We start from the raw sequence: 26,865 nt of genomic DNA, 5'->3' as shown, positions 1-26,865 counted from the left end.
CCCGACTTTCTTCTGGTACTGCAACTTGCGCATGTGTTAAATTTCTGAGGACCTGCTCAGAGGACGCATCAAATGAACGCTGGGGATGTGTGGCAGCCATGATGCGGGCGCGTACGCGTTCTGAGCGTGAAGTATAAACTGGCCCTAAGAATCACTCGCAGAAGGTTAAAAATTACAAATTGTAACAAGCATGCAGGGTATTGTTGTTAACAATTTCAAGGTCAGTGATTACGAGTATGCTATTTTTAATTTCTGATCCTTTACTAGGCATCTAGCTATAAGAGCATGAAAACACGACAAATTAATATTACAATCGCAAATATTTAAACTTTAAAATTTTAAAATGTCGAATTCAATTTAAATGTTTAAATATTTGATGCAAGTCTTTTTATTTCTTACGTACTTCTCTCTCATGGAGCAAGTCATTACATTTCTTCAGAACGCCCTGAATTAGGGCAACTTACACGAATTCAAACTTTTTTTTTTTATTGGTTTAAAACAAAATCAAGCATTGCAAGAACTGTTGCTTCTGCCAGCACCAAAGAGAGGAAAGCAGGAGTAAGTATCCTGAACGCTTGCTGCGATATTACGATTACCTCGTGTGTGTGTGTGTGTGTGTGTGAATGAGATGTGTGTAGAAGGTAACAAAACAAATCTTTGATTTTTGAAAGCAAGAAGCACAGTTTAGGAATCAAAAATACAAGGAAGCATTAAAAACAAAAAAATATGAGGGAAAAAAAAACTTGGCAATATTTTCATTTATTAATTTATATAATACAGCTGGAATCAAGAATCCCAGAATGGTGTAGAATTAACAACAGTACCACAGGATGGGAGCCGGCTAGACGTCCGGCACTCTCTGCGATGGCTGAATGCTTTCCCTGTTACAGCGTGGACTACAATGGCAGGTGCAGCTTTATTTCAGCCAGATGTACTTGTCCCCCACGTCCTCATTGTATCCAGGACAGTATTTCTTGCCAGGAAGCTGGGAAACAAAAAGGAGGAACAATGACAGATTACAACTTGAGAGCAAACTAAAAAAATGATTTTTTTTTAATGACAATGTTCATGTACAGTTACAATTTATTTGATCAACTAAAAAAGGAGTAAATGTGGCAGTTGGCACACGTTTGGGTATCCTAGCAAGTCAGTACTTACTAACAGCCCCTGCAAACGCGTCCGGATTCTTCTTTTGGAAATGTTTCCCATCAGGCTGCGCAGTGTTCTTGGGTGGCCTTGTCTTGTATGCCCAGCACATTTAAGATCTAACTGAAGACTGTCCATGATGTTCACGTCTGGCGACTGTGAGGTCCATTCCAAAACCTTCACCTCATGTTTCTGGAGGTGCTTCCCACTAAATTTCCAAGTGTGTTTTAGTTCGTTGTCTTGTAGAAGCCATCATTTTTTTAGTTTCAGTTTCCTGTCAGACGTTCTCCTCACAGAATTGTTGAGATTTCGTGGGATCCATTCTTCCCTGTACTCTTCCAATGTTCCCTGTGCCCATTAACTCCCGAACCAACCCAAGGCATAACAGATTCAGCTCCCCCACTAAACGCAGGCCAAGGCGTCCTTTCCTTTCTCTCTTCCAACACAACACCCACCAGAGCTCGATGTCCTCCGCAGCACTGCCTCATAAAGATGTTGTTTTGTATACTGAGATGACAGGTGAGGGTTCCTTCTGAAGGTCCTGTCCATGTAAGCAAGTAATGTGGCACAGCAGAGCAGGTCAGCACCACTCTGTTCTCAGTTAAACTCGCCTGCAAGTCCCCTGAAGTCTTCTGGGGCTTCTGCTTTGCTTTCCTGCTGAAGTATACAAGCTGTTCTACCCGTCTGTTTTTGTGGTCTTCCAATTCTTGTGTGGACCCCCTTGGTTCCCCAGAACTGACTTACCTTAATGCCATTTCAGACTGTGAACTCACTGATGTCCACAAAGCAGGGGAAGGCCATTAAAAGATCTCAATGTTCTGATTTTCAGTCAGTTACTTAGAAGAGCCCGAGGTTGTTGAGTGTTACACAAATTTTAAAGAGTCGCTCTGGAACTGTCAGCAGCAGACAATTCAGAAAGACAATTCTTGACCAGACATCTAACAAGCTAAGCCAGACCAGATTGACAACCTTATTGATGCTAACTGATGAGCCATTGTTCAGTAGTTAACTACTTCTTTCAGCTATTCCTGTTAGGGATTGCCACAGCAGATCATCTTTCTCCAACATTGTTCAACAGTTAACTAATGGACAGATATTGCTGGTCTCCATTTATTTTAATCCATTTAAAACCTCTTTGTTTTCCTGTCTGTTTAAATAAACCTATGTCTTTATTACGTAATTTTATCCGAGGACTTAATGTGCTCTACACTTGCACCCAGTGAAGATGTCCATACAAAAACAAACTGAATGAACCCAGTGAGTTCTAAAACCTTATAACTGAAAAGGTGCCTAGACTTTTACAAATGCCTCATTTACTCTTTCATATCTTTTTACATTTTTTTAGTCCATCGCATAAATCATAACTGTACATCAATATTTTCATAAAAATGTTATTTTCATTTGTTTGCTGATGAAGTTGTAATTACTATTTTTCACTTCAAATGTCAGAGCAATAGGTTATTTGGCCTGCAGTGATCAGACCTTTCTATGGAACTGTACATCATGAAATATTATGGGGGAAACATCAAGTTATTCTAAACAATTTGAAATAAATATGAAGAAGAACAAATACTTCACAGCATATTTAACACCCAAGAAATGCAGGGACAGTTCGCTCTGGCCATTCATCCTTACCGATCTATAAGCATAATAGGCTTCATCATATTCATGAGCTCCTATTGTAATCTCTGGGAGGAATTTCGGGATACAAATGAGGTCAGTCACCCTCTCCTTATTTTCTACCCTAAAAATGAAGGCAAAAAGCAAGGAATTTAGAAAAACTTGTTAGAAGGATCAAGTTTCAAAACTATATGAATACACAAAATTTAAAATATAGTGATACCTTGAGATACGAGTTTAATCTGTTCAGTGACCGAGCTCGCAAGTCAAAATGCTCGTATCTAAAATCAATTTTCCCCATTGAAATGAGATTAATTCGTGCCAGCCCCCAAAAAAACCACCCCAATTTTTTGTTAAATGTTTTCAACATAAGAAAAATGAATTTATAATGAACAAATATTGTATACAAACAAAATAAAACCTAAAGAGAATCTAAAGAAATAAACAGATATTGGTGAAGCCAATTAGTGTATTGTAAGGTTTTTTTCTTTCACTTCACTTTTGCTTAACTTAATTTTCTTCTTCACTAGTTTTTTTTCTTTTTTGCCACGCTTTCGTCACTTTCATTCGCAGGGCGTTTCAATAGAAACCTGTCCAAGGAGCTTTGTTTAGTCCTCCTCTTTAGCATGTTTCTGAAATGAGTTAGGCAAGTGTCATTAACACTAGAATTACCAGAGCCTACGAAAAAACTCGTAATTCCGTCCCACCTTAAATCGCTTCTTAAAATCGTTCACAGCTCTCCACCAGCGTCTTTTGTCATCTAAATGTGCTGATAAAAATCAGGCTGCAAGCAGCCGGCTATTCCATCCCCCCACCGACTTAGAACGTGCACAAACTTCTCCCAGCTCATGCCTTGATTGATTATCTAGGAGTGAAGTGGAGTTTTAGAGTGGAAAGAATAGATCATTATTTGGAATACACGCATTTCACGTGTGTTCCGTTTCTACAGTAATCCGTGTAAACACATTTTTAAAACAGAAACGTTTTTCATATTGTAGTAGTAAATGACAAAATGTAAGCATAAACTATATAATGTATGAAGCCTGAAGTCCAAATATCAAACACTTTCACAAAAGGTACACATATAACAGAACAAGTATGCTGTTATTCAAAAATATAACTGCAGAAAAAAGCCACCTTAGCATGCCATATTGACACGTACGTACTGCAGCTGACACAGTAGCATAATGGTATCAGCCGCTTACTGGTATCCAAAAGCTCATGAGTTCGATCCCACATGGTTCAGTTTTGAGAAGTAAACTGCTCTTATTCTTACTATTTTAGAATAAAAACATGCATTTGATTTCAGTGTGTAACAGCCAGTAATTTATGATACTTGTAAAGGTTGTTTTTTTTTTTTATTCACTTTTCATTCTCAGTCTCAGTCGTGTTCAGGATCCTTCCCTACCCCCATCTGAGAATGCTGTTTTCACATAAAGATGCGCGTGGCTCTGCAGCGTACTTGTGACTGCATTCTCGTACCAATGCTTGCGAACTGAAGTGCCTGCGTGCACTTTTCGTGGCATTACACGTCTATTTTTTTTAGCATGCCCGTGTCGCTCAAACACAGGAACATATGTTGGTGTACAAGAATAAAAAACAAGTGCACTTTTATTCTAGACTATAAGTGAAGAAAAAATAAAGCAAGTTACAGTAGGCGGTTGATCGACAGCTTGCGTGGTGCAATGCTAAGAACTGCTGATTTCCGATCCGTGCTATATAAAATCATCACATTCAAATATTAACAATTTCCACACACCCTTCCTACATTCACGACATGTGTACTTGTTGCAGTGTACACATCTCTCTGGGCTATGGTTCCTATTACACTGAATGAGCACCTGACATTGTACTTTCTTCCCTATATAAATCACATTCGAGTATAGCGTCTCCAAATAAATCACATTTGAGTTATAGCGTCTTTATGTGAAAACAGCATTGTCAGATTGGGGATTTGATCGTGAACGCGACTGAGAGAATGGAACTGAATAAAAAAAAAAAGACTGAAATCAAATGTATGTTTTTATTCTAAAATAGTTAAGTACATGCAATATTATTTGAAAGCGAACAGCGTCAGATCGGGTTTGAATACACGCTGCACGCTGAACTCCCTGTCTATCTACATAGTAATAACAGTATTATTATATAGGAGCTTCCCTGTCTGCCTATCATATAGTGCCTTTCCTTCCTACCTATCACCTTAGCTGTTTTTATATATCTATTATACAGTGCCTTCCCTGTTTATTTATATATCTAGTGCCTTCTCTGCCTGTTTGTCTGTCTGATTGCATATAGCGCTGAACTTACTGCTCTGTACTTTTCTGTCCTCTGCATGTCCTGGAGTACAAAAGAAACAGCACCATACAGCAACATGTGCGAACTGGCAAGATCGGGGAAAAAACACGCGGTCACTGATTACAAACCGCAAGATGAATGAAAGAGACAATATATGTAAAAACATCATCGCACTAATGCAATATTATTTGAAAACGAACAGCGTCAGATCGGGTTTGAATACCCGATCTGACGCTGTTCGCTTTCAAATAATATTGCATGTACTTAACTATTTTAGAATAAAACATACATTTGATTTCAGTCTTTTTTTATTCAGTTCCATTCTCTCAGTCGCGTTCACGATTCCCCCAATCTGACAATGCTGTTTTCACATAAAGACGCGCTATAACTCAAATGTGATTTATTTGGAGACGCGCTATACTCGAATGTTATTTATATAGGGAAGAAAGTACAATGTCAGGTGCTCATTCAGTGTAATAGGAACCATAGCCCAGAGAGATGTGTACACTGCAACAAGTACACATGTCGTGAATGTAGGAAGGGTGTGTGGAAATTGTTAATATTTGAATGTGATGATTTTATATAGCATGGATCGGAAATCAGCAGTTCTTAGCATTGCACCACGCAAGCTGTCGTATCAACCGCCTACTGTAACTTGCTTTATTTTTTCTTCACTTATAGTCTAGAATAAAAGTGCACTTGTTTTTTATTCTTGTACACCAACATATGTTCCTGTGTTTGAGCGACACGGGCATGCTAAAAAATAGGCGTGTAATGCCACGAAAAGTGCACGCAGGCACTTCAGTTCGCAAGCATTGGTACGAGAATGCAGTCACAAGTACGCTGCAGAGCCACGCGCATCTTTATGTGAAAACAGCATTCTCAGATGGGGGGTAGGGAAGGATCCTGAACACGACTGAGAATGAAAAGTGAATAAAAAAAAACTAACCTTTACAAGTATCATAAATTACTGGCTGTTACACACTGAAATCAAATGCATGTTTTTATTCTAAAATAGTAAGAATAAGAGCAGTTTACTTCTCAAAACTGAGCCATGTGGGATCGAACTCATGAGCTTTTGGATACCAGTCAGCGGCTGATACCATTATGCTACTGTGGCAGCTGCAGTACGTGCGTGTCAATATGGCATGCTAAGGTGGCTTTTTTCTGCAGTTATATTTTTGAATAACAGCATACTTGTTCTGTTATATGTGTACCTTTTGTGAAAGTGTTTGATATTTGGACTTCAGGCTTCATACATTATATAGTTTATGCTTACATTTTGTCATTTACTACTACAATATGAAAAACGTTTCTGTTTTAAAAATGTGTTTACACGGATTACTGTAGAAACGGAACACACGTGAAATGCGTGTATTCCAAATAATAATCTATTCTTTCCACTCTAAAACTCCACTTCACTCCTAGATAATCAATCAAGGCATGAGCTGGGAGAAGTTTGTGCACGTTCTAAGTCGGTGGGGGATGGAATAGCCGGCTGCTTGCAGCCTGATTTTTATCAGCACATTTAGATGACAAAAGACGCTGGTGGAGAGCTGTGAACGATTTTAAGAAGCGATTTAAGGTGGGACGGAATTACGAGTTTTTTCGTAGGCTCCGGTAATTCTAGTGTTAAATAGCGCCGCTGCACGATCAGTTTCTTTTCCATAAAGTCAAGTGTTAGGCAAGTGTCATTAAATAGATGGCTCGTATTTCGAATTTTGGCTCTGATCTCAAGACAAAAAATCGACATAGTGACAGCTTGTATCTCAAAAAAAAAAACTCATACGTTGGGGCACTCGTATCTCAAGGTACCACTGTATCTGTAAACTTTAAGTTTAGCATTTACGAGAATTATTCAGAAAAATGCCAGGGCAAACGCATGATTTTATTTTTCCAAAACCATATTTATCTTAAAATAATCATTGTGAATAACAAAGTTGTTATATTCATTGAATAAATTCATCTACTCAGCAGATAACAGTGCTTAAAATACCTTTCAAAATGCTTTACCCCTTTGAACTAACCAGCCTGTCCCCCTTACTGCCTTTCATAAAATACACTCTTAGCAGTACCACCCTAAGGGAGTGGATTCCACATTTGCCTTCCTAATAGCCTTGACTTCTTGAGCATTGGTGGATCTGAACTTCAAATTGATCGGCCATCTATGGCACAAGGTGAAACAACTTAACTGAGCTCAGGTTTGGGAAAAATCACTGCATTATACTGACTATATTGGGTGCGTTAGTGCAACAATTCTAAGGCAGGCAGCGTGGTGCAGTGGTTAAGGCTTTGGACTGACACCGTGTGACCCTGAGCAAGTCACTTGACCTGCCTATGTTCCAACTGGAAAACCAAAAGAAATGTAACCAATTGTATTATAAATGTTGTGAGGGACTTTAGGTAAAGGCATCAGCCACATAAATAAATGTAAGATCTTCTTAGTTTAGAGGCACACAGCATTGTCCTCCTGAAAAACCTCATTTGCATATGCAGATACCCTTTGGTGGTCAGCAGAATGCACGGAGGGGGCTGGATGGTCTTTTGGCCTTGGAACTCCTGCAGATTTTGTTTTATTCATCAGCTTATCTCCAGTTCTTGTTTCTTTTCCTGTCCTGTCTGGTAATCTGAACTAAATTATCAGATTCATTTTTAGTGAAAAAAAAAGGATACTATATGCAAGGTCTCTGCTTTTCTATTAATTCTTATCTATTTTATGTAAATGCATATTGGTTTATTCTTGTACATTATTTATTCATTATTATTCTTGCCTGTTTTTATTTGTTTTTCTTTTCTTGCAAATTGTTCTTTGACATTTTGGATAGTATTTTGAGCTACACAAGCTGGAAGTAAATGTTGCTGTTTCTACTTGGCTAGTGTGTAGATTAGCCAATTTCCACCATTTATATGTAGTGTTTTATGTATAAAATGGACTAAAGGTCTTAGATAAGGGAAGGTTGGTCAGATTTAATGGGCCATCAAAGAGTTAATAGTTTCCTCTGGTCTACCTTTCTATATTTAGCTGTATAAATATAACAGCAAAGAATGAAAAGAATTCCTAAGGTTTAACTATATTTTCCACAATATGTTTACATTCACAGACTGCAAATCAGTGCTCAGCTAAAGGAACACATCTCTTCATCCTGAACAAAATATCTGACAAGTTTTGCTAAGCACAATTCATTATAAGATGAAAATTACTTTCCTGCCAAACACATACATCAAAACCTGATACATGTAACAGTGAACTATTTTAATGTACAGTTTAACTAACAATGGTTAATTTATTTAGATTTTTACTTGGAAGAACGTTTTACCTGCATTATGAAAATTAATATTTGTATTTGCATGAGAAGACAGCATTTATTTTAGGAAAGAATAATAATAAAAAAAAAAAACTCACAGCATTCGGAGGTGATGGAAGGAGATATCATCCTGCTCTAACCATGGACCCTTTTCGAATTTCAGGAATTCTATATCTTCTGTCACCTACAATTAAAAAATAGACAAAAAATAAATTCAAAACAATTGCTTGCTAAAACACTACAGGATCTGCATACACTACTAAATTCTGCATGCTTTGTATACCAAACAAAAACTTTTCTTAAATTTAAAAGTGGCAGTATGACCAAGACAATTGTTACTTATTGCACCAGGACTCCCAACATATAAACTAAGCTTGCAAGCTTGGGCCAGTTTAGCTACAGTTACACATGAAATGGTTTACATAAAAAAGGCAAACACTTGTTTAGTTGCTGAAATCAATGATTTCAAGTCTGTGTTTGCGCCTTCTGCTTGCACTTCAGCTATGCCCCCTCTTTCGGCAGTTCTACTTTATGCCTTGGGTATTACAAAGCTCCTGTGAGCAGAGTAATGTGGGATGGCGGTCTTGCAGAAGAGTACTTGAATGCTATCTAAACTCCCTACCAAGATATGCTGCATGAGGAAGAGACATCCAGAATTGGAAACTCCACACTGGATTATCACACTGGCCTTTTTGACTAACACCAAATGCGATTAGAAGACACTGAATATGAAGCTCAAAGTCAAGTCAAGTTGGGGAGCATGCACTGGTACGGTGTGTTGCCGCACCCACTACATGGCGAAACAACTCGGTATCCCAGTTTGCAACCCCCAGGCAGACATGCGATCCAGTCCTGCCCTCCGGAAATGACCTTGTATCTGCCACAGCCAGGTGTTATGTGAGTGACCCCTCGGCCTGGTCCAGCCACTCGGGTACCCTAAAAATGAGGATCATACGAGCCGGATCACCCTCAGGGAAACACGCCACATGACCGTAGTGCTATAACTGACGCTCCCTCACAATGCAGGTAATGTGCCTCATTCGGGACTCCATGAGAAACCGCTCATTCGATACAAAGTTAAACCAACGGTACCCAAGGATTTTGTGGAGAGACACAGTACCAAAGGAGTCCAGTCTTCGTCTCAGGTCACTGAATAGCGTCCATGTCTCAAAACCATATAGCAAGACAGGAAGCACCAGGGGCCTCATGTATAAACGGTGCGTACGCACAGAAATGTTGCGTAAGAACTTTTCCACGTTCAAATCGCGATGTATAAAGCCTACACTTGGCGTAAAGCCACGCACTTTTCCACGGTACTTCATGCCTTGTCGTACGCAAGTTCTCCGCTCGGTTTTGCAAACTGGCGGCACCCAGCGTCAAAGCAATGGTACTGTTCTTGTGTGATTACTCCTTATTTTCATGACGCGGCTTTATAAATACACTGAAACTAACCGCATATTGTTTATTAGTGTAACGCATCTGATTGTAATTAACTCGTAACAATATAATGGTCCGGGGAACAGCCATAGTATTCCAAATACCATAACTGCTTTAGCGTCTCACTTTAAATGCACTCAGTCAATAGCACCTTGTAGAACGGTTTGTACTTATAAGTACACTCACCCCACTGTAAACTTGCACTACAGTTATAATATCTCACAACCTGAGCCACTTTATAAAGCGCGTATTTACATATGATGACGATATCATTTTTAAGGTGAAATGCAGCAAAATATGTTTGTTAAATTATACACATAAAACTTTAACTTCATTTAAATAATCTATATTCTTCACTGGGAGTGTCGTGAAGGATAGAATAATTAAACATGTACTACGAAGATATTTCAATGTTCTTTAAACGTTTTGAAGAATCGGCGCTAAGCTTACAGATGGCTTAACTTCTATTACAGAGCTGATTGCGTGGCGATCGGTTACTTGAGGAAAGAAAAGCAAGGACTCTTGGGGCGGCCACGCCAATATATATTGAATATAAAACAGAAAGAGAAAACAACAACACAGCTAAAAACGCAGCGACAAATTTCGACAAAAGGTAAATGCTTGTCATGAGCACGAGGCTCATGAAACACACGTTTAATAATGTGCTTTAGCTCCTATCATCATGAAAATAACATCACGTATACATCTCAGTATTTTAGTTATTCAGAGAGCTGTAATATCACAAATGTAATGGACTCTGTGTCCAGTTGGAGGAAGAGAGCCAGTTTAAGAAGCAAGTAGTGATTCACACACATAGAGCACATACGAGTAGAAGATCAAATATAAAACAAAGCATTTAACGTGCTACTTTAATTACTATGTAATTTTGAGAAACTGGTTAATTAAACGATTTTAAGATGAAGTTTATGATGTTCTACTAAATGACAAAATAAACTACGTGATTAAAGTGGAAAATTCGAGATTAAAGTTGACATTTTGTGCTTTTTCCCCACCGTGTGCCTTTTTTCTCTGTACCCTAATAAGCTTTCATATGACACTCAGACAGTGGGCTTACAACTCTTCTTTTCACGGCAACTTTGATATGTGACTTCTTTTTTATTTCCGGCACTGTGCGATTTTGTGAATGTGAGCTTTCAAGTTTCTCCAACACGCTATGTCACTCGATCAGCTTCATTTTGTTGATTATACCACGGTTTATTTGAACAAATAGTATGTTTTTCATTTGCCTCCACTTGGTATGCGCTGAAATTCTTATATTTTCCCCGTGCCTTTCCCATTGTCTTTTCACAGAAGGCTGCGCTTAAGGGCGATTTATATTGATTTGCATATTCAAATAGGCGTAATTCTGGGAGGATTTGGGGCGTTACAAAATGCGCGTGCACGAGCGTTAGTTTTCACGCTGATCGGGATTTATGTAGCGGAAGGACGTGGAAGTTGGGATACGCACAGATTCCTGCATCTGGATTTTTCTGTGCGTAAGCACATTTCGGCTTTTGTGCTTACGCCATGTTATAGTGCGAGTTCTACGCACGGCGTTATACATGAGGCCCCAGGACTCTAAAGACTTGGACCTTCGTCCTTTTGCACAGATATCAGGAGCGCCACACACCCCTTTCCAGCGACCTCATGACCCCCATGCTCTCCCAAAACGTCTACTGACTTCATAGGAAGAGTCACCAGAGACATGAATGTTACTGCCAAGGTAAGCAAACCTCTCAACAAGGTCAACACACTCTCCACAAACAGGCACACTGCTGATAGCTGTGCCCAAGAGGTCATTAAAGGCCTGGATCTTGGTTTTTATTCAGGACACTCGCAAGCCCAGACAGTCAGACTCCTCACTCAGTCTCTCGAGTGTCCCAATCAGAGCCTCCATTGACTAAGCTCAAAGGGAAAGGGGAAAAAACCTTGGTGAAGTGCCAGGTGTGTTACAAGAATCCATGAATAAAATCAACGTATTGTGTATGTTTAATGAAAAACTCGTTCTCTTTCCAAAACAGACACCTGTGATCATAAATAACTGACAAATGACAAAGCACTCCTGCATGTAAACCTGAACTGAGATGCCAGGATGTGAAGGACAACAGTGAGTTTTTCCAATTTTACTGATTTGCATTTTTATGTAAGTGCGTACTCCCAGGCCTCAGTCATCAATTAGCATTCCTGTGCTGCAATGCAAAATTAAATGTACAGTCGCAGATGTAGGAAAGATAAACTCAGAAGTAGTACTGGTCACAATGTTTCTGACCTGACGACTTCTCTCTGTGCAAACTGTGATGTCCTTTAAGCAAACATACATCATTGCGAGTCTATGTTTACCACAATAAATATGATAAAGACAAATCACTGGAAATGACTGACCAACATGTGTCTGGATGTGGACTGACTAAAAAGAATGGCCACAACAGCCGTCAGCTAGGGCATTCTAACTGTCATTTAGACACATGTAACTACCCAGATGTGTTACCAAATCTCAATTTTAAGAGATGAGATATTGCTGTGTAGTAGACAGGTATGGTTGATATGTTGTATGAAGCAGACAAATAAATGATTTTTACCACCCATGTTAACCTTTATGTTGATTTGTGCTGTGTGGCTCACCAGTTCATTGTTTTCTGCAATTGTAGCTAATTTTAAAAAAGGACAACTGCCCTAAGGTCTATAATCTGTTTGTTGTCACCGGTACTTAACCACATGAATATCTGTAGTGTGTACTGTTTATAAATTGCTTTGGATGAGATAAAAAAAAAAAAAAAAATCTGAAAAATGTAATCCCTAAAAAGAACCAACTTTGGCCCCCAGTATTTCAACTAGTAGCATCCACATATGTCATTGTCTAACCCACTTAATCCAGAGCAGGGTCACAAGCGTGAATATAGAGCAACCATACTATTAAACAACATTAAGTGTGTTGTAATCAAAGAGCTCTGTAACTACAGTCTCTGTACTTGCAGCAATACCAAACTAATCTGCAATGAAGACTTCCACTCTCCCACTATGAGTGGATGCTACACAACATCAGATACTTATACAGCATATCTACACTCCTCCTCTTCTTCTGCAGTGTCATCAAAAAGGAAAATCTTAAAAAGGCTGCAGGCCCGGACTTTATTTCGCCTTCTATACTCGAGCACTGCGCAGACCAGTTGTCTACAGTATTTGAAGACATTTTCGACCAATCTCTGGATCTGTACACTGTTCCTGCCTGCTTCAAGACCTCCACTATCATTCCAACAGCAAAGAAAAAAAATCAAAGGTCACAGGCGTAAATGTCTACAAACCAGTAGCTTTAACCGCCGTGGTGATGAAGACCTTTGAACACTTTATTTGGAATTACCACAAGAATGCAACAAAAGACTTTCTGGACCCATTTCAGTTTGCACACAAAGCGAACTGGTCTATGGATGACCAGTGAATTTAGGTCTGAGCTTTATTTACCAACACGTTGATAAGCCAGGGGCATATGTGAGGATCTTGTTTGTGGACTTTATCTCTGCTTTCAATACAATCCTCCCAGAGCTCCTAGATAAGAAACTCACCCTGTTCAAACGGCCTAGTTCAACCTACCATTGGATCACAGACGTTCTTACAGAAATTAAACAGTACGTGCGGTTTGACACATACATGTCTGACCCATTAACCCTTAGTACTGGTACACGGCAGGGATGCGTTCTTTCCCCCACTACTCCTCTCACATTATACAAATGACTGTACCTCTGGCGATTCTTCTGTCAGACTTGTTAAATTTGCAGATGACATAACACTATTAGGCCTGATTTCAAACAATGATGAGTCCATATATAGACGAGAGGTGGAAAATCTGACATTGTGGTGCAGCCATTAGAATTTGGACTTAACATTCAAAATAAAAAAAAATCCATTGGGATGACAGAGTCATTTAAATTTCTGGGTACTGTGCTTTCACAAAACCTTAAGTGGGACAATAAAATCACATGCATTATTAAGAAAGCCCATCAGTTCTACACAGCCATCATCGAGTCCCTTCTGACCTCATCTGTAACTGGTTTGGTGCTGCCTCTGTTCAGGCTAAGGACAATCTGCAGTACATCATCAAAGCTTGTGAAAGGATCATAAGCTGTAACTTATTGCACACTGAAGTCCTATACGAGTCCAGGGTAAGGAAGAAGGCCGCAAACATCATGGCTGATCTGACTCACCTGTTCCGCAGTCTTCCCTCCAACAAATGTCTTTGGGCAGTGAAAGCTAAAACACCACGTCACCTGAACAGTTTTTTCCCCACGGACTGAGCTTCTACTCAGTATCTACGTATACCTGCACACTAGACTGCCTGGACATTTTAATCTTCCTATTGCTTTATTTTTTTGTATCACCCTTGTATGGTGCATTATATTTTACCATTTTATATTTTATCTTCTTATATTTGTCTTTTGTATTCTGCGTTTTCCTTGTATGTTGCACCAATACTATCAAGACAAATTCTTACTACACATCAGTGTGTCTGGCTAATAAAGTGAATTCTGATATAATCATTGTAAATTATGTAATATTTTCAAAAATTATTTAATTACCTTAAAGCACTCCAAGTAAGCAATCATGCTCAAGAAAGATGTGGTTTTGCTATTATAACCTGTAATTGATATACAGGTGCATTTTCCCTCATTGATCTTTACCAAAAATGAATACTTACAAAAACAAAGTTCAGTAAAATGTCACAGAAAAGTTGTTACAAATTTTCAACAATTTTTTATCCACAAAATTCTCTTGCGCCCATATGCTCCATTTCTCTGCTTTAGTGATTCTTAGGAATAAAACATTATCTTGTATTACAGTTGTGCTTGAAAGTTTGTGAACCCTTTATAATTTTCTATACTTCTGTATGAATATGACCTAAAACATCATCAGATTTTCACTCAAGTCCTAAAAGTAGATAGAGAGAAACCAGTTAAACAAATGAGACAAAAATATTATACTTGGTCATTTATTCATTGAGGAAAATGATCGGATATTACATATTTGTGAGTGGCAAAAGTATGTGAACCTTTGCTTTCAGTATCTGGTGTGACCCCCCTTTGCTGCAATAACTGCAACTAAACGTTTCCGGTAACTTTTAAACATTCCTGCACACTGGCTTGAAGGAATTTTAGCCCATTCCTGTGGGGATGTTGGTGGGTTTCCTCACATTAACTGCTCGCTTCAAGTCCTTCCACAACATTTCAATTGGATTAGGGTCAGGACTTTGACTTGGCCATTCCAGAACATTAACTTTATTCTTCTTTATCCATTCTTTGGTAGAACGACTTGTGTGCTTTGGTTCGTGGTCTTGCTGCGTGACCTACCTTCTCTTGAGATTCAGTTCATGGACAGATGTCCTGCCATTTTCCTTTAGAATTCTCTGATATAATTCAGAATTCATTGTTCCATCAATAAAGGCAAGCTGTCCTGGCCCAGATGCAGCAAAACAGGCCCAAACCATGATACTACCACCACCACAATGTTTCACAGATGGGATAAGGTTCTTATGCTGGAATGCAGTGTTTTCCTTTCTCCAAACATAACGCTTTTTATGTAAACCAAAAAGTTCAATTCTCATCCGTCCACAAAACATTCTTCCAATAGAACTTCTGGTTTGTCCACATGATCTTCAAAACATTCTTCTAATAGCCTTCTGGTTTGTCCACGTGATCTTTAGCAAACTGCAGACGAGCAGCAATGTTTTTTTTTGGAGAGTAGTGGCTTTCTCCTTACAACCCTGCCATGCACACCATTGCTGTTCAGTGTTCTCCTGATGGTGGACTCATGAACATTAGCCAATGTGAGAGAGGCCTTCAGTTGCTTAGAAGTTACCCTGGGGTCCTTTGTGACCTCGCCGACTATTACACGCCTTGCTCTTGGAGGGATCTTTGTTGGTCGACCACTCCTGGGGAGGGTAACAATGGTCTTGAATTTCCTCCTTTTGTACACAATCTGTCTGACTGTGGATTGGTGGAGACCAAACTCTTTAGAGATGGTTTTGTAACCTTTTCCAGCCTGATGAGCATCAACAACTCTTTTTCTGAGGTCCTCAGAAATCTCCTTTGTTCGTGCCATGATACACTTCCACAAACGTGTTGTGAAGAGCAGACTTTGATAGATCCCTGTTCTTTAAATAACACAGGGTGCCCACTCACACCTGATTGTCATCCCATTGATTGAAAAACACCCGACTCGAATTTCACCTTAAAGCTAACTGCTAATCCTAGAGGTTCACATACTTTTGCCACTCACAAATACGTAATATTCGATCATTTTCCTCAATAAATAAATGACCAAGTATAATATTTTTGTCTCATTTGTTTAACCGGTTTCTTTTTATCTACTTTTAGGACTTGAGTGAAAATCTGATGATGTTTTAGGTCATATTTATGCAGAAATATAGAAAATTCTAAAGGGTTCACAAATTGCACAATTGTATCTGAATTTCCCAATGTGATTAATAAAGTTTATCTAATGTAATTTACATTTCAACAGTATTCTTTATCATATCATCCCAAGGTGTAGTATGGATGATGCTGGGTATGTGCCAATTTAACCAACCCCAAAATCAGAGGTGATAATTTATTTGTAATGACAGTTTTAGTTGTTCTTTGAATTTTTTTCCTTGCAGAATGTACTTATTTTTCATACAAGTATGAACCATGCATTTCAAACCAGTTTAAACCAGCCACATACGTAAATATTTTTTTCCCGCCATCATTTTTCACTAAACCTTTGCTTAACATTGTGCTATAGCACTTAAAATACAATTGTCTGAGAGGGGTAATGTTAGGGTAAGGGGACTCCATATTTGTTATAGCTTTTTCTCTCACACACGCACACACACATACAGTATGGCTTATAGAGCTGATGAATGCAAATTTTCATTTGTTTGAACTTACCCTCTCAATATCTTGTGACTGATGTGCATTATACACCAGCACTTCAGATGTTTCACTTAAAAGAGAAAAAACATTAAGAAAACAAATTTCAGATATTCAAATAAGAATACGGATATAATTAAGCTCAAAGTATCTGTACAGTTACATTTTTGAAATACAGTATTTATTTAAGATGGTAAAAACAATATATGCATCTACTTTTTTAAATTACCTTTTGTCTACTATTAAATTTTAATGACTTCTACAGAAAAAGTTGGCATCCAAAACAATGTATGTTTAAGACTGAGAAAGAATGAAGCGTCAATCAACACATTTACAGAAGAACATTAAACATACTCATACTTTAAGCACACAATTGGTTGGGAAGGTAGCATTGATTTAACAAACATTAAAATAATTTTAGACTGATTAGCAGTATTAAATTCCTCTGTGATTCTTGCTGCATGAATGTGAAAGACAGTATATACAATGCACAGACTATTTTTCTTGTACATTTTTTTTAGTCATTATTAATTGCTGTGCTATGCTTCTACCTGACAATTTAAACTACAAACAATTCTAAAACTGATCAGAGAAATGAAACATAACTGGTCCAACATGATGCACTTGGACCATATTTGCAGTGGTGTAATAGTTTACAGTATATGTTTTGCATGTGCAAATGGGTTTTAAATGCTTCTTTTTAAATACATAATTACTACATTTTACTATTGTGAGGCGTCACCCTGCTGGGAAAGAGATTACCAGGAGCAAGAGTGCACACCAAGATGACATCAGGCAAGGAAAGTCCAAGTGGAAAGCTCCTGGACTTAGAAGGAAGCTTGCATCTGCACACAAAGCAGACCTGCGCGGACAGAGAAAGATAACTAGGGCATAGTATGTTATAAGACCAGGACAGGTTCTATGAAAGCTGCACAGTGATGGAAGACATGAAAGACTAGAAGGAGACCACTGCAACTCCTCAGACATGCAGAAGGTAACCTGAAGTCCATGACTAGGAAAGGGAGTGTTGTGTTGTTCACCATAAGAGGAAAGGTAGCCAGGAAGCTGCCTTCTAGAAGCACTCTATTTAGCGTACGGGCCACAGGAGGGAGCCGTTTCCTTTCACTTCCAATTAGTAAAGTAGGCTAAGCACCAACATTGGTTGAAATTCAGGGGTTTGGCCAAGAAGTAATTCTGCAATTATGTTGTGAAACCACCTATTGCTACAGAGAAACATTAGGCCGGTATTAAGAGGGCTGGTGAGGCCGAAAATGGGCAAAGATGGAGGAAGAGAGAGCAAGAGACAGAGAGGGGGGACTTTACTGGAATTGAGAGATGAGAAAGTAGTTAAATTTCACTTGAAAGAGAAAGGAAACATCCTATTTAAGAAGTCTCAGAGGAATAGAAATATTTATATCTGTCTTTATTTTCTGTGGCACAACAAGTTCTCCTCTGTTCATCCCTCCTTTATGAGAGCTTTTGTAATGGGATTTGAAAAAGAAAAAAATAAAGGCAGACCTATTTTAATAAGTCTTAGTTTTCCTTGTCATTATTATGGGTGTGAAGAGTTGCCAGGGGCTCTCTCATGTTACACTGTCAGAACATTGAGATGTTATGTAATTTAAGGTAGCAGAGGATGTTAAAAGTACAACTCTATATGGCCCAGTAAAGAGCAATGTACTAAGAAGCGTCATGCCAAGATCCGTGCAGAGTATTACACCAACACAAGAGGAATGCATAAAAAAACACCACAGTACTGTACTGTGCTAACATAAATACTGATACAATAAGAAGCAACAATAACGTCTTGTGCTTGTAAAACAAGTCAGTAGTTTGTGTGACCTCTCTTATAATGCAAAACCGAAGCAATTTGCTTTGGGACATTTCTGTATTCTTTCCAAGTAAGCCTGTACTAAATCCTGTCATTAACTGTTCTTTTGACAGACTTTTGTCAGAAGTATAGTAGGTCTTAATTAAGCTTGCAGTGACAGTTAGGTAGTGTTTGAAAAAAAACAGCACTAAAGAAATAAGAACTGGACAACAAGGATGCTAGTGAGACACCTGAAAGCACCGACTGTCCGGCTAGTACATGGATGGGAGACAACAAAAGACAGCTTGGGTTTCTGCTGGAAGCCGTACTGGTGAGGCCATCGGGGGCACTTACCCAGTGTTCTGTTTGCACTGTAGATCCCAATGCTCCTTGGCAGTGATGGGGACAGTGCACTTTAAAAACTGGTGCTGTCCTTTAAATGAGGTCATGACTCTCTGTTGCTATAAAAGATCATTGAGCATCTATTAAAAGGGGAAGGGTGCCCCAGATGTCATGGCTAAATTGCCCATCACAGCCTCAACCATTCTCTCTCTTACTGAACAACACTCTCTCTCTCTCACTCCTTTACCACCTAACAACTAATGAGCGGTGAGTGTACTGGTGCAAACATGTCTGCTGTCTCATCATCTAGGTGGATGCTACACCTTAGCGGTAGTTAAAGCACTTTGAGTAGCTAGAAAAACAGTATATAAATATAAATAATTACTTATTATTGACAGTTAAGTGCAGTAAAATTATTTAAAGAGATGCAGTAAGTCATTATATCATAAATATTAACCTTGCATTCTTTACAAAACTATTATTTACTATCAGGACACTTTAACTTGGCTATTGTAGCTTTGTAAAAAATAGAAGACAGCAAATGAACTATAAAAGCAGACAAGCAGAGAGGGGAGAAAGTAGAATATGTGGGGAAAAAAAAAGACGTTCCAAGATAAAACCAACTCAGTCCTTTTCGTATTTGAAGAAATTTCCCCCTATGTTTTATTCTTTAAACAAGGTGTGAAATTAGTGTATTACCTGATTGTTGGAAGGAAGGATTTTTTATAGGAGTCCTCAATAGCCTTCAAATAAGTAGATGACACATTTTGTAAATAAGGCTGCAGGAAAAAAAAAAAATTAAGCACAATAAGTATACATGGGATTTTAAAAATAGAGAACAGGATAAGATCAGGTTGCTGAATAACACTTTTGACCATTAAAGACCATTTCTTGAAATGCCACCTCAGAATCCCACAATAGGACGCTAGCGCAGTCATGCAACAGGTGACACCTCAGCACCACACAAGTTCGAATGGAACAGTGTGAGGTTTATGTATTTATTTATTTTTTTTGCAGTACGCCACCAACACCCATATTTTCCCAGCAAGTTGGATGAACTGCTTGCAGGGCTGATGCAGGTTAACGTCATACTGAGGAACGGAGCAACAACAGGTTAAGGGCCTTTCTCAAGGGCCCAATGGAGTGAAATCACTTCTGGCATTTTACAGGTTTTTAACCAGCAACATTCCGATTGCCAGCGCAAATCTCTAGCCTCAGAGCCACCACTCCATCTAAGCTAAGAAATTTTGTCAGAAAAAGACAAAAATAAAGCATTGTTTTCTTTTTAAATTGGACATTTCGCAATAAACCAGGAGGATCACAGTAATAGAATTTTGAATATATGGTCTGGACCAGAGGCATATGGTCCTTTTGGGGGAAGTTTCTCATACTTCCTGAAAAAGTATTTTCTACTTCTGCCTTCTTTATTTTAAAGAAAATTAAATGCATGCTAGATGAAGATTATTATCTGTAACCACAACTGCTCTGACTTTTGTATGTAAAGGGAAGTGGACAAAAAAAAAAAAAAAATCACCATTGTGTGGCAATGAACACCAACCAAATCACTGGTCAAATTTATTGTTTTAGTCACTAGATGAATATCCCAGATCTATAACGTATTTTTTATTTATTTTTAAAGTTTAAGTCAAGGAAGAAACATTATCCTTTGACTGTAGGAAAGCCATTATAATTTGATAGCAGACAAAAAAGGTCATTTAAACAACGTGAAACACACATTATACTGTATACAATTGTCACCCTCTTAAATTCAAGTGTTTCAGCAAGACATTTCAAAAAGCAAGAAAGGTACTTCTGTAAAAAGAACACAGTCCAGTATGCAGGATGTAGCCCAAAATAAATTTAGCCCAACGGTTTAATAAGTGTCACCCTTAGTTTTATCAATTGCTTTTGTCAAGGAGCCATAAAACAGTGAAAAGCTAGGCAGATAAAACAAATGATTACAATTTACCATTTTACAAATAGTTAAGAGTTATACTGTATATTTATAAAGTTGTACAGTGACAGTTAAAGTACAGTGACACATCAAAAATGTTTTGAAAATACTTGCCATACAGGGTGAGAAGCGCCTCCCTAAAACTCCGAACATATTTCTAATACTATGTAATTTGACACCACTTACACAAAACATTGACCTATTTTCAAAGACCAAGTTAATTCAATTTGTATTCTCTTTAAAGCCAAAAATGCTACCAAAAGTATTGTTATGGATACCAAACTTAATTTATTTAAAATTAAAGCAGAGTAAATAAAGAATACAAGCTGCATTTGCTTTTAAAGTAAGTATGCTTTACAACATGGTGTATTTGACAGGTTTCCCTTATCTTAATTTGAAACCCCGATTATTATACTTTCCTCAGCTTCCACATAAAAAAAACAACCACAATAGTACTAAGTACTTGTAGTACATTTACAAAATCGTACATAGAAGGATGCCATCTCTTTGTGCCAACCAGGGTAATGCATAGATGCAAACAAATCTTTGTAAAAGAAATCCAAAAACCTTCAGATTATAGACTTGAACCTGAGCCAAAGGCAGATGTAGCGGAGTTAAAATGAATTCATAAAACAATACATGTTCTAACTAAGTAACTATTCTAGAAAATTTTGGTGCTCCAACAGTCATCTAAAAATAAGAAAATATTTGGACCTATGAAGTGTACTTTTCTTCCAATGGAGGCTGTAAGAAGTCCCACTCTATATAATTGCCCATCATCCAATAATGCAGGCTGGGAACATTTCCCATATGCACACTAACAGGCATCCTTACAGCAGCTCTAATCTGCACATTTATTTTCCTTTGTCTTGCTATAATTACACCTCTCTCTTTATTCTTTTATCCGACTCAGAAGACTCCTCACTCATATATTCTGGCGCACTGACATTTTTGCCATAACTGGCAATTGTGTGTCTAACGGCTCAGAAAAAAGAAAAAGAGTATAAAATCATCATATTCTGAAACTCCAGATAATAGTTTTTTTTTTAATTTTGCTCAAATGAATCAGAATGAACTATAAAGGAACTAAATTTACAAATGAATTTGCAGGAATTAAGGCTATTTAACTACAGGGGTAATTTATATTTAAGGCATATTCTCTTATACATTCTTTCTGTATTGTGCAAGTAACTTACAACATTAATGCACTTATTTTTCAGTCATGTTACAAGTTAAATGGTAAAAAGGAATGAAAAACAGTACAGAAACGTATAGGATCAAAGCTTTTGAGCAGTAATCAATCACTAGGATAGCTAGCCAATCAAATGCTTTTAAAGCTGCAGGTCCCAAAATCTTACGTTTGATTTCAAAATAAATAATGGCCTGTTTGAAAGATTGAGGGAGGAACAGCATAGGTAGCTATGCAACACAGAGAGCAACACACATCAGAGAGAGAGAGTGACTATTTCATTTGGACGTGAAAGAACGTACACACTTTGATTGCTGAATTAAAAAGTTGCCCAGCAAAACATCCTTCCTTGACATATAATTTTCAGTAAGCTTTTCCAAGACTAATATATCTCTCCCAGGCTTTTGCTATAAATTTTACTTTGTTATATTTCCGTCTATTGGCATTAATATCTATACTAATAAAAGGCAAAGCCCTCACTGACTGACTCACTCACTCATCACTAATTCTCCAACTTCCCGTGTAGGTAGAAGGCTGAAATTTGGCAGGCTCATTCCTTACAGCTTACTTACAAAAGTTAAGCAGGTTTTATTTCAAAATCCTACGTGTATCGATCATAACTGAATCCTACTTACATACATATATATAGCATTAGCCTGCAGCTCGGTCGCCATCTGAGGCGGAGTTGCGTCACCCATCATCATGCTCCCACGTAGTTGGCTGCCTCGTGAGATACAAGTTTAATGAGAAGACGCAGGGTATAAACAAGACTTTTGATCACTTTGTAACGGAGTTAAAATTGCTGGTGAAGGACTGTGCTTATGCAAACAAAGTTGATATGGTCAGGGATAGAATAGTGTTTGGCACAAACTCAGCAAAAGTGTGAGAGAAACTTTTAAGTGCTGGGTCTGAGCTAACGTTAAATAAAGCCGTGGACATCGCAAGATCGCACGAGATAGCACAAGCACAACTGAGAACCTTTGATGCATGTACTCTGAGCGGCTCACGTGAACTGACTGTGAACGCAGTACACAGACAACAAGCAAGAGCTCCAAACAGCGCTGAACAAAAAACGTATTACACAATTGAGAAGGCAGCAAAAGAATATGAAGCGAGTGACGCATACAAGCATATTCATAAGTGCAGCTACAGCAGAAACAAAGCACACGGTGGAAAAAGTCAATGTCCAAGGTATAAAGCTTAAGTTTAAATTAAGTTCATAGACACGCTGCCGCTAAATTTTCGCAGGCAAATCCACAACTTAATACCGGGAATGCCTGGTAAACATCTTAGATTCACGAGTACCGATTTGGGTAGTGAACACTTCGATGAATGAAACCTGTTATCTTTACAATGGTTGACAAACACGGAATATAACTTGAACACAACACATCCTCCAAATACGAACCTGATTGAAAGAAATAATGATAATCAAATTCTTGATGACAGCAACACTCATAACAGTCACAAAACAATTACATTGACAATCATGTTACGTTATTTTTAAAATGTTTTCTTTTCTTTTTCATAACTTCTTTAACACACTACTTCTCCGCTGCGAAGCGCTGGTATTTTGCTAGTACTTTAATAAATACCACATGGTATTTACATTTCTATGCTTTTGTATTCATATCTAGGCCGCACCTTAATAGGAAGTGTGTAAGACACAGTTAATCTCCTGAGTGTGTGTTTCTATGTGTCTGTGTGTTAATCTTAAGGTGCGAGTGTAGACCAGCCTAGTAATGAACTTGGTCTCGATTATTCCTTGATAATATAACTCTACTAAAAAAGTATACACAGAAAAAGAATCACTATTCATATAAATGCGTAACTTTAGCCTTCAGAAAGTTAGCAACTAGTAACCACACCTCTTTGGATGAAAGATTTGTGGACAAGGCATCAAAATAGTATAGGCATCAATTCATGCTCTGGACAATTACAAGGCCCTATTTAGCACACCGGCACATTTTCTGATTTAAAAGGGATACATCTTAAGAGTTTTAATCCTTTTGGTTCCCATTTACACTAATTGCCCTATTGACCAAAACTGGAAAAGTACAGTGGCATGCAAAAGTTTGGGAACTGCGGTTTGTGAATAGTTAAGTGAACAGAAGATGAACTGATCACCAAAAGGCAGAAAGTTAAAGATGAAATATTTCTTTAATATTTTTAGCAAGATTACATTTTATTTCCATCATTCACAAGTACAAAATATCAAAAAAAAAATGAAAAGGGCCTGAAGCAAACGTTTCGGCACCTGATATGTTCAGTACTTAGTAAGGCCCCCTTTGGCAAGTATTACGGCTTGTAAACAATTTTTGAGGCCAGCTAAGAGTCTTCCAATTCTTACTTGGAATATTTTCACCCATTGGTGTATGCAAAAAGGCTTCTAATTCTGCAAGAATCTTAGGTTGTCTTGCATGTACTGCTCTTTTGAGCTCTATCCACAGATTTTCAATGATGTTTAGATTAGGGTTTTTTTTTTTCTCCATACATACCTTTGCACACTGTGGCCAAACAATTCTATTTTGCTTTCATCAGTCCACAGGGCTTGGTTCCAAAATGCATCAGGCTTTTTTAGATGTTAATTTACAAACTACAGGTGCTGAATCTTGTGGCTGGGATGCAGAAACGGTTTTCTTCTGCTGACTCTACTATGAGGGTCATATTTGTTCAGGTGTTAATGCACAGTAAAACAGTGCACCACCACTCCAGGGTCTGCTAAATCTCCCAGAAGGTCTTTTGCAGTCAAATGGGGCGCTTTGTTTGACTTTCTAGCAATCCGATGAGCAGATCTTTCAGAATTTTTTCTTGGTCTTCCAGACCTCAACTTGACCTCCACCGTTCCTGCTAACTGCCATTTTTAATAACATTACAAACTGAAGAAACAGCTACCTAAAAACTCTTTTCTATCTTCTTGTAGCCTTCTCCTGCTTTGAAACTATCAATTATTTTATTTTTCAGAGTGCTAGGCATCTTCTCAGAGGAGCTCATGGCTATTGATTGTGGGACAAGGTTTGAGGAGTCAGAGAATTTATACAGCTGTGCAATTTGTACCACCTGGGGTTTCCCAACAATGACTGTGAACAAACAAGTCAGAACACTAATGACCTAATTAAGGTCTTAGACCTTGGTAAAAGTTATCCAAGACCCCAAATATCTTTGGGGTGCCCAATCTTTTGCATGGTGCGCTTTTCCTTTTTTCACTGTAGAATTGTACAAAACAAAAACAACACAGTAATCGTGCATAAAATGCTGAAAAGAAACATGTCATCTTTAACTTTGTGCCTTTTTGGTGATCAGTTCATTTTCTGCTTACTTAGCTATTTACAGTAACAGACATTTTAAGTAAGGGTGCCCAACTCTTGCATGCCACTGTACTTGGTAAGAATTTTTTTTAAAATCTACTAAATATAGTTTCAGTGAAACCAGTTGTCTGTGGCAAATTACAGCATGTTAAAATAGTGAAAAATAACTAACCTGAAAAATGTCAAACTTATCCTTTAGGGCTAGATCTAAATTAAAGCAGCAGTGGAAGACTGAAGAATCTCACAAGGATCTTAGGCCCTTAGGCAACCAAATAATAAGTGAAGGGTGGAAAGTGTTGTGGTAGAAAATGTGGAGAAGATATTTAAAGGTGACACTGACTATTCAAGTACCAAATATCATGCTTCTAAATGTTAATGCTTAAGTTTTTGTTTTCTGCTCTTTTCCTTTAAACCGGCTGTCCATGCTCAGACTACATTTGCATGTACTGCAACAATGCCATTTTAGAACTGCAAATACCTCACTGTAATGGAGGTTAACCATAAGGCAGAAAATGTATTATTTAAGAGGCTTGCTACTTTCAGTCAAGGTGGAAAACTATTCTTGATTCCCAGTCATGAATATGGAGTGCTGCAAGCCTCAACTTATTTTGGGCCAAATTCATTCATAAAGAGACATGTCCAATCTATAAGATAAGGTCAATGCTAAACTTGAAAAATTGCGAGATACAAAGAATAAAATTGTCATGCTCACGAGATTAATTTTTAGGGTTTTGGATGGATGAAAACTGGTATTCGTAGACAGTATACAACATTGGTAATTAAGTCTCTTCATTCTTCCTTGCATAAATAGTTTAGAAAATTGTGTTCATCAACAAACAGGCATGTTTTTGTTACTTAATACTTAATGCTAAAAAGATTTTTAAAAATGCCACCACTGCAAAAAGATAAGGGTATTATGCAAATAAATGTCAGAAAGTGTACTGTGGGCTAATACTGTTGCATTCTGCCCGAAAGAATATGACTCATATGAGATCTTTGAGCCATTTGTACTGTTTTCATTTGGAACACCTAACAACTTCAGCTATTAGGTTTGTAAAATTGTTCCATGTTTTGTTTTTTTTTTCCTGCAACCAATACATAGGCCCTTTTCTTATTTCACTACATTTATATGATTCTTAAAATCTTGTAAGGTTTGTTCTTGCTTACCAGGTATTTACATTATGTGTGCTTTAAGACAACTGCAAATCTGTCATTTTAGAAACACATACTGTATTTACTGAGGACATTCAAAAATATTTCAAACTAAAATGATTTGTGTAGGACACAGTCATTGAGCAATAATACTATGTGAAAAAATGACTTCTTGAATCATAACTGGGCAGGGTGCCAGTAACTTGCAGAAAATAATGTATTACATCATGTCATTCATGTATCTGCTTAATCCAAGTCAGGTACGTAGAATCTTGGAGTCTTAAAGACAAGGCAGAGACCAAATGACAAGCTGCAGCTTTATTGAATATGTCCATGTTAGGTTCCATAGTCTACTTAAAAAAAATAAATAAATAAATGACCTCCCTCACACATGAATAAAAAACTAAA

The 26,865-nt window shown here is 37.9% G+C and overlaps 1 protein-coding gene across 1 annotated transcript in view; it reads right to left on the bottom strand.

Annotated features, from left to right (window-relative positions):
* Nucleotides 1-740: 740 nt before the first annotated feature.
* Nucleotides 741-26,865, bottom strand: part of ndufa10 (NADH:ubiquinone oxidoreductase subunit A10) — a 49,212-nt gene continuing 23,087 nt past the window's right edge. The window contains exons 6-10 of the mRNA XM_039756857.1: nucleotides 19,554-19,633; nucleotides 16,721-16,775; nucleotides 8,465-8,550; nucleotides 2,782-2,890; nucleotides 741-985 (exon numbers count right to left, since the gene is read on the bottom strand). Of these exons, the coding sequence (XP_039612791.1) occupies nucleotides 917-985; nucleotides 2,782-2,890; nucleotides 8,465-8,550; nucleotides 16,721-16,775; nucleotides 19,554-19,633 (399 nt within the window). The 3' untranslated portion in view covers nucleotides 741-916. The remainder of the gene's footprint in view (nucleotides 986-2,781; nucleotides 2,891-8,464; nucleotides 8,551-16,720; nucleotides 16,776-19,553; nucleotides 19,634-26,865) is intronic.

The sequence above is a fragment of the Polypterus senegalus genome, chromosome 6 (genome assembly GCF_016835505.1).
Source record: "Polypterus senegalus isolate Bchr_013 chromosome 6, ASM1683550v1, whole genome shotgun sequence".
NCBI classification, from domain to species: domain Eukaryota; kingdom Metazoa; phylum Chordata; class Cladistia; order Polypteriformes; family Polypteridae; genus Polypterus; species Polypterus senegalus.
The sequence above is the reverse complement of the archived record's forward strand: the minus strand, read 5'-3'. Positions and strand labels throughout refer to the sequence as shown.